Source organism: Salmo trutta, unplaced genomic scaffold (genome assembly GCF_901001165.1).
Source record: "Salmo trutta unplaced genomic scaffold, fSalTru1.1, whole genome shotgun sequence".
NCBI classification, from domain to species: domain Eukaryota; kingdom Metazoa; phylum Chordata; class Actinopteri; order Salmoniformes; family Salmonidae; genus Salmo; species Salmo trutta.
The window spans coordinates 19,718-32,500 of record NW_021822916.1 but is presented as its reverse complement, the minus strand read 5'-3'; the positions used below and the strand labels follow the sequence as shown (position 1 = coordinate 32,500).

Here is a 12,783-nt window from a genome sequence, read left to right as displayed (position 1 = left end):
CAGGTTAATACACACAGTACCTGGTGGACCATACACACAGTACCTGGTGGGACCATACACACAGGTTAATACACACAGTACCTGGTGGACCATACACACAGTACATGGTGGACCATACACACAGGTTAATACACACACGTACCTGGTGGACCATACACACAGTACCTGGTGGACCATACACACAGGTTAATACACACAGTACCTGGTGGACCATACACACAGTACCTGGTGGACCATACACACAGTACCTGGTGGACCATACACACAGGTTTAATACACACAGTACCTGGTGGACCATACACACAGGTTAATACACACAGTACCTGGTGGACCATACCCACAGTACCTGGTGGACCATACACACAGTACCTGGTGGACCATACACACAGGTTAATACACACAGTACCTGGTGGACCATACACACAGTACCTGGTGGACCAACACAACAGTACCTGGTGGACCATAACACAGTAGTCCCTGGTGGACCATACACACAGTACCTGGTGGACCATAAACACAGTACTGGTGGACCATACACACAGTACCTGGTGGGACCATACACACAGGTTAATACACACAGTACCTGGGGACCATACACACAGTACCTGGTGGACCATACACACAGTACCTGGTGGACCATACACACAGGTTAATACAACACAGTACCTGGTGGACATACCACAGGTTAATAACCAACACGTACCTGGTGGACCATACCCACAGTACCTGGTGGACCATACACACAGTACCTGGTGGACCATACACACAGGTTAATACACACAGTACCTGGTGGACCATACACACAGTACCTGGTGGACCATACACACAGTACCTGGTGGACCGCATACACACAGTACCATCGCACAGTACCTGGTGGACCATACACACAGTACCTGGTGGACCATACACACAGGTTAATACACACAGTACCTGGTGGACCATACACACAGTACCTGGTGGACCATACACACAGTACCTGGTGGACCATACAACCAGTACCTGGGGGACCATACACACAGGTTATACACACAGTACATGGTGGACCATACCCACAGTACCTGGTGGACCATACACACAGTACATGGTGGACCCATACACACAGTACCTGGTGGACATACACACAGTTACCTGGTGGACCATACACACAGGTTAATACCACACAGGTACCTGGTGGACCATACCCACAGTACCTGGTGGACCATAAACACAGTACCTGGTGGACCATACCCACAGGTTACAACACACCTTGCGAACTTTCTCCAGGTGTTTGGGTTTCACGGGTCGATGTCCTGAGAGACGTCCTTCATCCAGAGCAGCGCTCCACGGTATCCGTCCTGGATTTTCTCCATCCGGGTCACGGTCAGGAGTGTGTCAGCGATCGCACGCCGCCGAAACGTCTCCACCTCCTGCTCCATCCGCTGTAGGGGCCGGCACAGGACCAGCCTGACACATACACATTATCATAGCAGATCCAGTATTAACTCTGGGGACGGGCACAGGACCAGCCTGACACATAAACATAGCAGATCCAGTATTAACTCTGGGGCCGGGCACAGGACCAGCCTGACACATAAACATAGCAGATCCAGTATTAACTCTGGGGGCGGCACAGGACCAGCCTGACACATAAACATAGCAGATCCAGTATTAACTCTGGGGGCCAGCACAGGACCAGCCTGACACATAAACATTAGCATAGCAGATCCAGTATTAACTCTGGGGACGGGCACAGGACCAGCCTGACACATAAACATTAACATAGCAGATCCAGTATTAACTCTGGGGACGGGCACAGGACCAGCCTGACACATAAACATTAGCATAGCAGATCCAGTATTAACTCTGGGGACGGGCACAGGACCAGCCTGACACATAAACATAGCAGATCCAGTATTAACTCTGGGGACGGGCACAGGACCAGCCTGACACATAAACATTAACATCGCAGATCCAGTATTATTAACTCTGGGGACGGGCACAGGACCAGCCTGACACATAAACATAGCAGATCCAGTATTAACTCTGGGGGCCAGCACAGGACCAGCCTGACACATAAACATTAGCATAGCAGATCCAGTATTATTAACTCTGGGGGCCAGCACAGGGCCAGCCTGACACATAAACATTAACATCGCAGATCCAGTATTATTAACTCTGGGGACGGGCACAGGACCAGCCCTGACACATAAACATAGCAGATCCAGTATTAACTCTGGGGACGGGCACAGGACCAGCCTGACACATAAACATAGCAGATCCAGTATTAACTCTGGGGACGGGCACAGGACCAGCCTGACACATAAACATAGCAGATCCAGTATTAACTCTGGGGGCCGCACAAGACCAGCCTGACCACATAAACATAGCAGATCCAGTATTAACTCTGGGGGCCGGCACAGGACCAGCCTGACACATAAACATAGCAGATCCAGTATTAACTCTGGGGGCCGGCACAGGACCAGCCTGACACATAAACATAGCAGATCCAGTATTAACTCTGGGGACGGCACAGGACCAGCCTGACACATAACCATTAACATAGCAGATCCAGTATTAACTCTGGGGACGGGCACAGGACCAGCCTGACACATAAACATAGCAGATCCAGCATTAACTCTGGGGGCCAGCACAGGACCAGCCTGACACATAAACATTAACATAGCAGATCCAGTATTAACTCTGGGGACGGGCACAGACCAGCCTGACACATAAACATAGCAGATCCAGTATTAACTCTGGGGATGGGCACAGGACCAGCCTGATCCATTAACATAGGCAGATCCAGTATTAACTCTGGGGACGGCACAGGACCAGCCTGACACATTAACATTAGCATAGCAGATCCAGTATTAACTCTGGGGCCGGCACAGGACCAGCCTGACACATAAACATTAGCATAGCAGATCCAGTATTAACTCTGGGGCCGGCACAGGACCAGCCTGAACCATAAACATCAGCATAGCAGATCCAGTATTAACTCTGGGGACGGGCACAGGACCAGCCTGACAAATAAACATAGCAGATCCAGTATTAACTCTGGGGATGGGCACAGGACCAGCCTGAACCATTAACATAGCAGATCCAGTATTAACTCTGGTGACGGCACAGGACCAGCCTGACACATTACATAGCAGATCCAGTATTAACTCTGGGGGCCGGCACAGGACCCAGCCTGACACATTAACATTAGCATAGCAGATCCAGTATTAACTCTGGGGGCCGGCACAGGACCAGCCTGACACATAAACATTAACATAGCCGATCCAGTATTAACTCTGTGGACGGGCACAGGACCAGCCTGACACATAAACATTAGCATAGCAGATCCAGTATTAACTCTGGGGACGGGCCAGGACCAGCCTGACAAATAAACATAGCAGATCCAGTATTAACTCTGGGGATGGGCACAGGACCAGCCTGATCCATTAACATTAGCATAGCAGATCCAGTATTAACTCTGGGGCCGGCACAGGACAGCCTGACACATTAACATTAGCATAGCAGATCCAGTATAACTCTGGGGGCCGGCACAGGACCAGCTGACACATAAACATTAGCATAGCCGATCCAGTATTAACTCTGGGGACGGGCACAGGACCAGCCTGACACATTAACATAGCAGATCCAGTATTAACTCTGGGGACGGCACAGGACCAGCCTGACACATAAACATTAGCATAGCAGATCCAGTATTACTCAGGGGACGGGCACAGGACCGGCCTGACACATTACATTAACATAGCAGATCCAGTTTTAACTCTGGGGACGGGCAACACAGGGGCCTTGCTGGGTTAGGGGTTAGGATGGTTCACAGGGCCTTGCTGGGTTAGGGGTTAGGATGGTTTCACAGGGCCTTGGCTGGGTTAGGGGTTAGGATGGTTCACAGGGCCTTGCTGGGTTAGGGGTTAGGATGGTTCACAGGGCCTTGCTGGGTTAGGGGTTAGGATGGTTCACAGGGCCTTTGCTGGGTAGGGGTTAGGGTGGTTCACAGGGCCTTGCTGGGTTAGGAGGTTGAGGTGGTTCACAGGGCCTTGCTGGGTTAGGGTGGTTCTGACTCTGCTTGGCCGAGGCACACAGGGCCCTTGCTGGTTGCGTCCATCATGTTGCCAGCCTTGGTGCGGTCGTGTTCTGCCTGGGAACCTCAGAAACATCCCCAACTCATTCTCCTCCTGAGACAGGTCTGGAACACAGGAATGTCATAACCTCAACATAACCTCAACATAACCTAACCCAACCTCAACAACTACCTAACCCTAACCCTCCTGAGACAGGTCTGGAACACAGGAATGTCATAACCTCAACATAACCTCACCATAACCTAACCTTAACCCTCCTGAGACAGGTCGGGAACACAGGAATGTCATAACCTCAACATAACCTAACCCAACCTCAACATAACCTAACCCTAACCCTCCTGAGACAGGTCTGGAACACAAAAATGTCATAACCTCAACATAACCCAACCTCTACATAACCTAACCCTAACCCTCCTGAGACAGGTCTGGAACACAGGAATGTCATAACCTCAACATAACCTAACCCAACCTCAACATAACCTAACCCTCCTGAGACAGGTTGGGAACACAGGAATGTCATAACCTCAACATAACCTAACCCTCCTGAGACAGGTCAGGAACACAGGAATGTCATAACCTCAACATAACCTAACCCTCCTGAGACAGGTCAGGAACACAGGAATGTCATAACCTCAACATAACCTAACCCAACCTCAACATAACCCTAACCCCTAACCCTCCTGAGACAGGGCTGGACACAGGAATGTCATAACCTCAACATAACCTAACCCAACCTCAACATAACCTGAACATAACCTAACCCAACCTCAACATAACGTCAACATAACCTAACCCAACCTCAACATAACCTAACCCTCCTGAGACAGGGCTGGACACAGGAATGTCATAACCTCAACATAACCTAACCCAACCTCAACATAACCTAACCCTCCTGAGACAGGTCTGGAACACAGGAATGTCATAACCTCAACATAACCTAACCAACCTCAATAATAACCTAACCCTAACCCTCCTGAGACAGGGCTGGACACAAGTATGTCATAACCTCAACATAACCTAACCCTCCTGAGACAGGTCAGGAACACAGGAATGTCATAACCTCTACATAACCTAACCCTCCTGAGACAGGGCTGGACACAGGAATGTCATAACCTCAACATAACCTAACCCAACTTCAACATAACCTCAACATAACCTGACACCACCCTCAACATAACGTCAACATAACCTAACCCAACTTCAACATAATGTCAACATAACCTAACCCAACCTCAACATAACCTAACCCTCCTGAGACAGGGCTGGACACAGGAATGTCATAACCTCAACATAACCTAACCCAACCTCAACATATCCTAACCCAAACTCAAACATAACCTAACCCTCCTGAGACAGGGCTGGACACAGGAATGTCATAACCTCAACATAACCTAACCCAACCTCAACATAACCTAACCCTCCTGAGACAGGTCGGGAACACAGGAATGTCATAACCTCAACATAACCTAACCCAACCTCAACATAACCTAACCCTCCTGAGACAGGTCGGGAACGCAGGAATGTCATAACATCAACATAACCTAACCCAACCTCAACATAACCTCAACATAACCTAACCCAACCTCAACATAACCTAGACCCACCCTCAACATAACCTAACCCAACCTCAACATAACCCTAACCCAACCTCAACATAACCCTAACCCAACCTCACATAACCTAACCCTCCTGAGACAGGTCTGGGAACACAGGAATGTCATAACCTAACCAACCTCAACATAACGTAACATAACCTAACCCAACCTCAACATAACCTCAACATAACCTAACCCAACCCTCAACATAACCTCAACATAAGCTAACCCAATTTCAACATAAACCTAACCCAACCTCAACATAACCCAACCCAACCTCAACATAACCTAACCCTAACCCTCCTGAGACAGTTCTGGACACAGGAATGTCATAACCTCAACATAACCTAACCCCTCCTGAGACAGGTCTGAACACAGTAATGTCATAACGTCAACATAACCTAACCCAACCTCAACATAACCTCAACATAACCTAACCCAACCTCAACATAGCCTAACCCTCCTGAGACAGGTCTGAACACAGGAATGCATAACGTCAACATAACATAACCCAACCTCAACATAACCTAACCCAACCTCAACATAACCTAACCCAACCTCAACATAACCTAACCCAACCTCAACATAACCTAACCCTCCTGAGACAGGGCTGGACACAGGGAGGGAGCGTGGGGTTCTCAGTGAAGAGAACAGTATTATCCTCTGTCTATTTCCTGGTCTGTCTTAATAAAGTGGTAACCGTAGTAACAGGGTAACTCACATGTGATCCTCCGCTGGTATTTCTCAATCACCTTCAGCAGCTCAGTGGAGGTGGTCTGGACGGAGTGGAACAACTACAGGACAGACAGACAGACACACAGACAGACAGACAAGACAGACAGACAGACAGACAGACAGACAGAACCAGACAGACGACAGACAGACAGACAGGTGTGTGAGTGCAAACATACAGTATACAGTCCAGACGGTAACAGTGGTCCAGCCAGCCAGCCAGCCAGCCAGCCAGCCAGTAACAGTGAAAAAAAAGAAAGTGTTTTAATCTACTCTACCTCTCAATGTCATTCTCTCTCACCACAACCAGACTAGCTGCTTTTCCTCTACTGACCTGATTACATTCATCTATCTAGACTGGAGCCTTTTCTGACTGATTCAACTAATACTTCCTCCATGCTTTCATATAGTTAGTTATTAACCCAGAGATAGCTGGCCACCGCCCTGGCTAGTCTGACCAGAGAGGAGCTTTAACCCCTTCACCACTACTCTCTGGTACCACATCAGTTTAATCAGCCATCTACCAGCACCACGGTAGATGCAGAGGTTCACACAAACCACATTTTACTGGTCGCATACACATATTTAGGCAGGACGTTATTGCAGGTGTAGTGAAATGCTTGTGTTCCTAGCTCAAACAGTGTAGTATTATCTGACAATTCACAACAACACACAGGTCTAAAAATAAAATCATGGAACTAAGAAATATATGGACTACAGGGAAGAGCTATGTCGGAGTCCGGAGTGTGTGTGTGTGTATATATATGTGTGTATATACAGTGTGTCTCTATTACAGTACCAGTCAAAAGTTTGGGACACACCTACCCAGGGCTTTTCTTTATTTTTACTATTTTCTACATTGTAGAATAATACTGAAGACATCAACACTATGAAATAACACATATGGAATCATGTAGTAACCAAAAAAGTGTTTAAAAATCAATATATTTCATATTTGAGATTCTTCACAAGAAGCCACCCCTTGCCTGATGACAGCTTTGCACACTCCTTGGCATTCTCTCAACCAGCCTCATGAGGTAGTCACATGGAATGCATTTCAAGTTAATAGGTGTGCCTTGTTAAAAGTTAATTTGGGGAATTTCTTTCCTTAATGCGGTTTGATCCAAAACAGAGAAAGACAGAGACAGACAGAGACATAAAGACAGATGAGACAGAGAGACAAGAGGACAGAGACAGAAAGACTAGCAGTGGTAAAGAATGACAGACAAAGACAGAAACAGAGACAGAAGACAGAGAAAGACAGAAAAAATACAGAGACAGACAGAAAAACAGAGACAAAGAAAGACAGAAAGACAGAAAGAGACAGAGAAGGAAAGAGACAGAAACTGAGACAGAAGACAGAAAACAGAGAGAAAGACAGAAACTGAGACAGAATACAGAAACAAAGACAGAAGACATAAACAGAGACAGAAAGACAGACAGAACAGAAAGACATAAACAGAGAACAGAAAGACAGAAACAGAGATAGAAATAAGAAACAGAGACAGAAAGACAGAAACAGAGACAGAAGACAGAAACAGAGACAGAAAGGACAGACCACAGAGATAGAAACAGAGATAGAACAGAGATAGAAACGATACAGAAAGACAGAAACAGGAGACAGAAAGACGAGAAACAGAAGATAGAAACAGAGACAGAAACAGAGACAGAAACAGAAGACAGAAACAGAGATAGAAACACAGAGAAGAAAAGACAGAAACTGAGACAGAAAGACAGAAACAATACAGAAGACAGAAACAGAGATAGAAACAGAGACAGAAAGAGACAGTGAGAGAAAGACAGAGACAAAGAGAAGAGAAAGAAAGAGAGAGACAAAGACAGACAGTAAGAAAAAGACAGAAAGACAGAGAGAGACAGAGACAAAGACAGAAAGAGAAAGACAGAAGAAAGAAAGAGACAGAGAAAGACAGACAGAAAGACAGAGAAAAACAGAGAAAGACAAAGACAGAAAGACAGACAGAGAGAAAGACAGAGACAGACAGAACGAGAGACAGAGAAATACAGAAAGACAGAAGAGAAAGACAGAGACAGACAGAACGACAGACAGAAAGACAGAGAAAGAGAGAAAGACAAAGAGACAAAGACAGCAAGACAGAAACGAAAGAGACAGAAAGACAGACAGACAGAAACAAACAAACAGAGAAAGGACAACCAAGAAAGACAAAGAAAGACCAACAGCAGACAGAAAGAGACAGAGAAAGACACAGACAGACAGAGACAGACAGAGACAGAGAGACAGACAGAGACAGAGAGAAAGACAGAGAGACAGACAGGACAGAGAGACAGACAGAGACAGACAGAGACAGAAAGAGACAGAGAAAGACCACATACAGACAGAGACAGACAGAGACAGAGAGACAGACAGAGACAGACAGAGACACATTTATAAGAAACTATAAAAAGCCTTCATAGTGTGATTCCACAGGAAAACTCTCCAACAAGAGTCAGGTTGTATGAGGCCATCTGATCCCTGGCTGCAGCACAAAGCTGATCTAATCACATAGACACACTACTGTTATACCAGTCTGCTAATGGACTATACAGACAGAACTGCAGAGCTGTCTTCCTCTGATCCAGACAACAGTTAGTAACACAGAGAGAACTGGACAGGAAACAGAACGCGAGGTTCATAGTAACACAGAGAGAACTGGACAGGAAACAGATCTCTCACAGTACACAGAGAGACTGGACCGGAAACAGAACGCTCACAGTAACACAGAGAGAAACTGGACAGGAAACAGAACGCGTGGTTCACAGTAACACAGAGAGAACTGGACAGGAAACAGAACGCGAGGTTCACAGTAACACAGAGAGAACTGGACAGGAACAGAACGCGAGGTTCACAGTAACACAGAGAGAGAACTGGACAGGAAACAGAATGCGAGGTTCACAGTAACACAGAGAGAACTGGACAGGAAACAGAACGCGAGGTTCACAGTAACACAGAGAGAGAACTGGACGCATGAGACTCTCACTCTGAGTAACAGCGGGTGAAGCCACCACGTTAGGGTTAGGGGTTAAAGGTCAGGGTCCTACCTCCAGCTTGGCGTCGAGGTCGGCGTCAGAAGCCACCGCGTTAGGGTTAGGGGTTAAAGGTCAGGGTCCTACCTCCAGCTTGGCGTCGAGGTCGGCATCGGAAGCCACCGCGTTAGGGTTAGGGGTTAAAGGTCAGGGTCCTACCTCCAGCTTGGCGTCGAGGTCGGCATCGGAAGCCACCGCGTTAGGGTTAGGGGTTAAAGGTCAGGGTCCTACCTCCAGCTTGGCGTCGAGGTCGGCATCGGAAGCCACCGCGTTAGGGTTAGGGGTTAAAGGTCAGGGTCCTACCTCCAGCTTGGCGTCGAGGTCGGCATCGGAAGCCACCGCGTTAGGGTTAGGGGTTAAAGGTCAGGGTCCTACCTCCAGCTTGGCGTCGAGGTCGGCATCAGGAGCCACGCCGTTAGGGTATGGTTTAAAGGTCAGGGTCCTACCTCCAGCTTGGCGTCGGGTCGGCATCGGAAGCCAACCGGCGTTAGGGTTAGGGTTAAAGTCTATGGTTCCTACCTCCCAGCTTGGCGTCGAGTCGGCATCGGAAGCCACCGGCTTAGGGTGGAGTGGTTTAAAGGCGTCATGGTCTTACCCCAGCCAGCTTGCGCGATGTCGGCATCGAACGCAACAGCGTTAGGGTTAGGGGTTAAAGGCATGGTCCTACCTTCCAGCTTGGCGTCGATGTCGGCATCGGGAAGGCCACCAACGTCTCATCACTCTCCTTCTTCCCGTGGCCATTGATCAGAACTTGCTGCCGTCTGACAAAACGTCTTCTGCATGCCGGTGCCGTTTGTTTAGAACACCGAGCCGTCCTCTGACCTAGCAACGCCCGGCCCTGCCGCTCAATGTGTCACCTGCCAAACATGTAGGGAGTGGACAGGGTTTCCCCTAGATTACATCTCAGGCATCTCCTTTCATTGATTTAACACTTTTAAAGACAGTGGACTTTAAGTACTGATTAGCTGCTTCAATACCCGGCCATCTAATCTCCAGCTCTGTTCTGTTCCGGTTGTTCTGTTACATCAACACACAGCCTGAAATAGAGGAGAGCGAGAACATTGTGATGTCACATGCGTATTGTTTAATCCCCGCAGTTAAAACTGTAAGAAAGCCTGTAGCGAGTTGGCGAGATACAACAGGTCACCGTTGAGGTGGTTGTAATGCAGAACTTCTTCATAGTTCAACTGTAAGAAAGCCTGTAGCGAGTTGGTGAGATACGACAGGTCACTGTTGAGGTGGTTGTAATGCAGAAACTTCTTCATAGTTCAAACTGTAAGAAAGCCTGTAGCGAGTTGGTGAGATACAACAGCTCACCGTTGAGGAGGTTGTAATGCAGAACTTCTTCATAGTTAAAACTGTAAGAAAGCCTGTAGCGAGTTGGTGAGATACAACAGCTCACCGTTGAGGAGGTTGTAATGCAGAACTTCTTCATAGTTAAAACTGTAAGAAAGCCTGTAGCGAGTTGGCGAGATACGACAGGTCACTGTTGAGGTGGTTGTGGTGCAGAAATTCTTCAGTAGACATGCAGCCTAAAGACCAAAGAGACTGTGCCCGCGCTTATTGACAGGTTACCTGCTGTGGCCGTGGTGTTAAAATAAACAGGTGAAATGACTGTCCATTACGGGGCGCGCGCAAGATGGCGGTCAGTGCAGATACGTTTTTTTGGTTGCTGAAGGAATTATTTGATTTCCTCACCCAAATATGACCATTTGGTCATTTCTAAGGTCATAAAACCCTGCAGGAATATTATTTAGTTTGTTTACAAAAGTAATTGATTACTTTCTGCAAGTTATTAACCTCTAAAACTCTTAAGTTAGCGACAACACTAGATAGCCAGATCAGCTAGCTAGCTCAAAAACTAGCTTGTCTACATGGAAACTTCCACGACCAGAACCAAAGGAAAAGAAATGGAGAAATCATCAGATGGACAATTAACAGACGGTAGGGTCTTGGGTAGTCCTCTTCATATACTGTTGTGGGTGATGAAAATTTGAAGAGCACGGACAACAATGCTGTCAACCTGCGCCCATCCAGTCAACCTGCGCCCATCCAGTCAACCTGCGCCCATCCAGTCAACCTGCGCCAATCCAGTCAACCTGCGCCCATCCAGTCAACCTGCGCCCTTCCAGTCCAACCTGCGCCCTCCAGTCAACCTGCGCCCATCCAGTCAACCTGCGCCCATCCAGTCAACCTGCGCCCCATCAGTCAACCTGCGCCCATCCAGACAACCTGCGCCCATCCAGTCAACCTGCGCCCATCCCAGTCAACCTGCGCCCCTCCAGTCAACCTGCGCCCATCCAGCAACCTGCGCCCATCCAGTCAACCTGCGCCCATCCAGTCAACCTGCGCCCATCCAGTCAACCTGCGCCCAATCCTGTCAACCTGCGCCCTTCCTCCAGTCAACCTGCGCCCATCCAGTCAACCTGCGCCCATCCAGTCAACCTGCGCCCATCCTGTCAACCTGCGCCCATCCGTCAACCTGCGCCCATCCATGCAACTGCGCCCCTCCATAACCTGCGCCCATCCAGTCAACCTGCGCCCATCCGTCAAACCTGCGCCCATCCAGTCAACCTGCGCCCCTCCTAGTCAACCTGCGCCCTCAGTCAACCATGCGCCCATCCAGTCAACCTGCGCCCATCCAGTCAACCTGCGCCCATCCAGTCAACCTCCGCCCATCCAGTCAACCTGCGCCCATCCAGGTCAACCTGCGCCCATCCAGTCAACCTGCGCCCATCCAGACAACCTGCGCCCATCCAGTCAACCTGAGCCCATCCAGTCAACCTGCGCCCATCCAGTCAAACCTGCGCCCATCCAGTCAACCTGCGCCCCATCCAGTCAACTGCGCCCATCCAGTCAACCTGCGCCCCTCTAGTCAACCTGCGCCCATCCAGTCAACCTGCGGCCATCCAGTCAACCTGCGCCCATCCAGTCAACCTGCGCCCATCCAGTCAACCTGCGCCCATCCAGTCCCCGATCAGGCCGTTACCTTACGGCCCGACCTCCAGTCAAGCCCCAGGGGGAAAAGATGAGGCCAAGAGGGTATGCCACTTCTTGAGATGCAAAAACAACACTGTGATGCTTTTGACAGCAAAGATAGATGAAAGGGCAGATGGTTAGGAGACATGGTTAGGAGGAATACCATGAAAACGTTATTTTTTGAAAAAATTTGTACCCTTTATTTAACCTTTACTTTAACTAGGCAAGTCAGTTAAGAACAAATTCTTATTTACAATGACGGCCTAGAACAGTCGGGTTAACTGCCTGTTCAGGGGCAGAATGACAGATCTTTACCTTTTCAGCTCGGGATTCGATCGAGCAACAACCTTTTGATTATG

The 12,783-nt window shown here is 48.5% G+C and overlaps 1 protein-coding gene and 1 long non-coding RNA gene across 3 annotated transcripts in view; both read right to left on the bottom strand.

The window, feature by feature from the left end:
- LOC115187181 (islet cell autoantigen 1-like) overlaps window positions 1-4,102 on the bottom strand; it is a 14,134-nt gene extending 10,032 nt beyond the window's left edge. Inside the window, exons 1-2 of the mRNA XM_029746321.1 lie at window positions 4,056-4,102; window positions 1,279-1,443 (exon numbers count right to left, since the gene is read on the bottom strand). Of these exons, the coding sequence (XP_029602181.1) occupies window positions 1,279-1,443; window positions 4,056-4,102 (212 nt within the window). The remainder of the gene's footprint in view (window positions 1-1,278; window positions 1,444-4,055) is intronic.
- Window positions 4,103-4,135: 33 nt separating this feature from the next.
- On the bottom strand, window positions 4,136-9,838 carry LOC115187179 (uncharacterized). 2 transcript variants are annotated; one of them, XR_003875924.1, is made up of 3 exons: window positions 9,821-9,838; window positions 6,393-6,465; window positions 4,136-4,180 (listed from the first exon to the last, which is right to left on the bottom strand). It is a non-coding gene; the product is annotated as an uncharacterized LOC115187179 (long non-coding RNA). The 2 variants fall into 2 exon arrangements; XR_003875923.1 differs by having other exon boundaries at window positions 9,533-9,827.
- Between the last annotated feature and the right edge of the window lie 2,945 nt (window positions 9,839-12,783).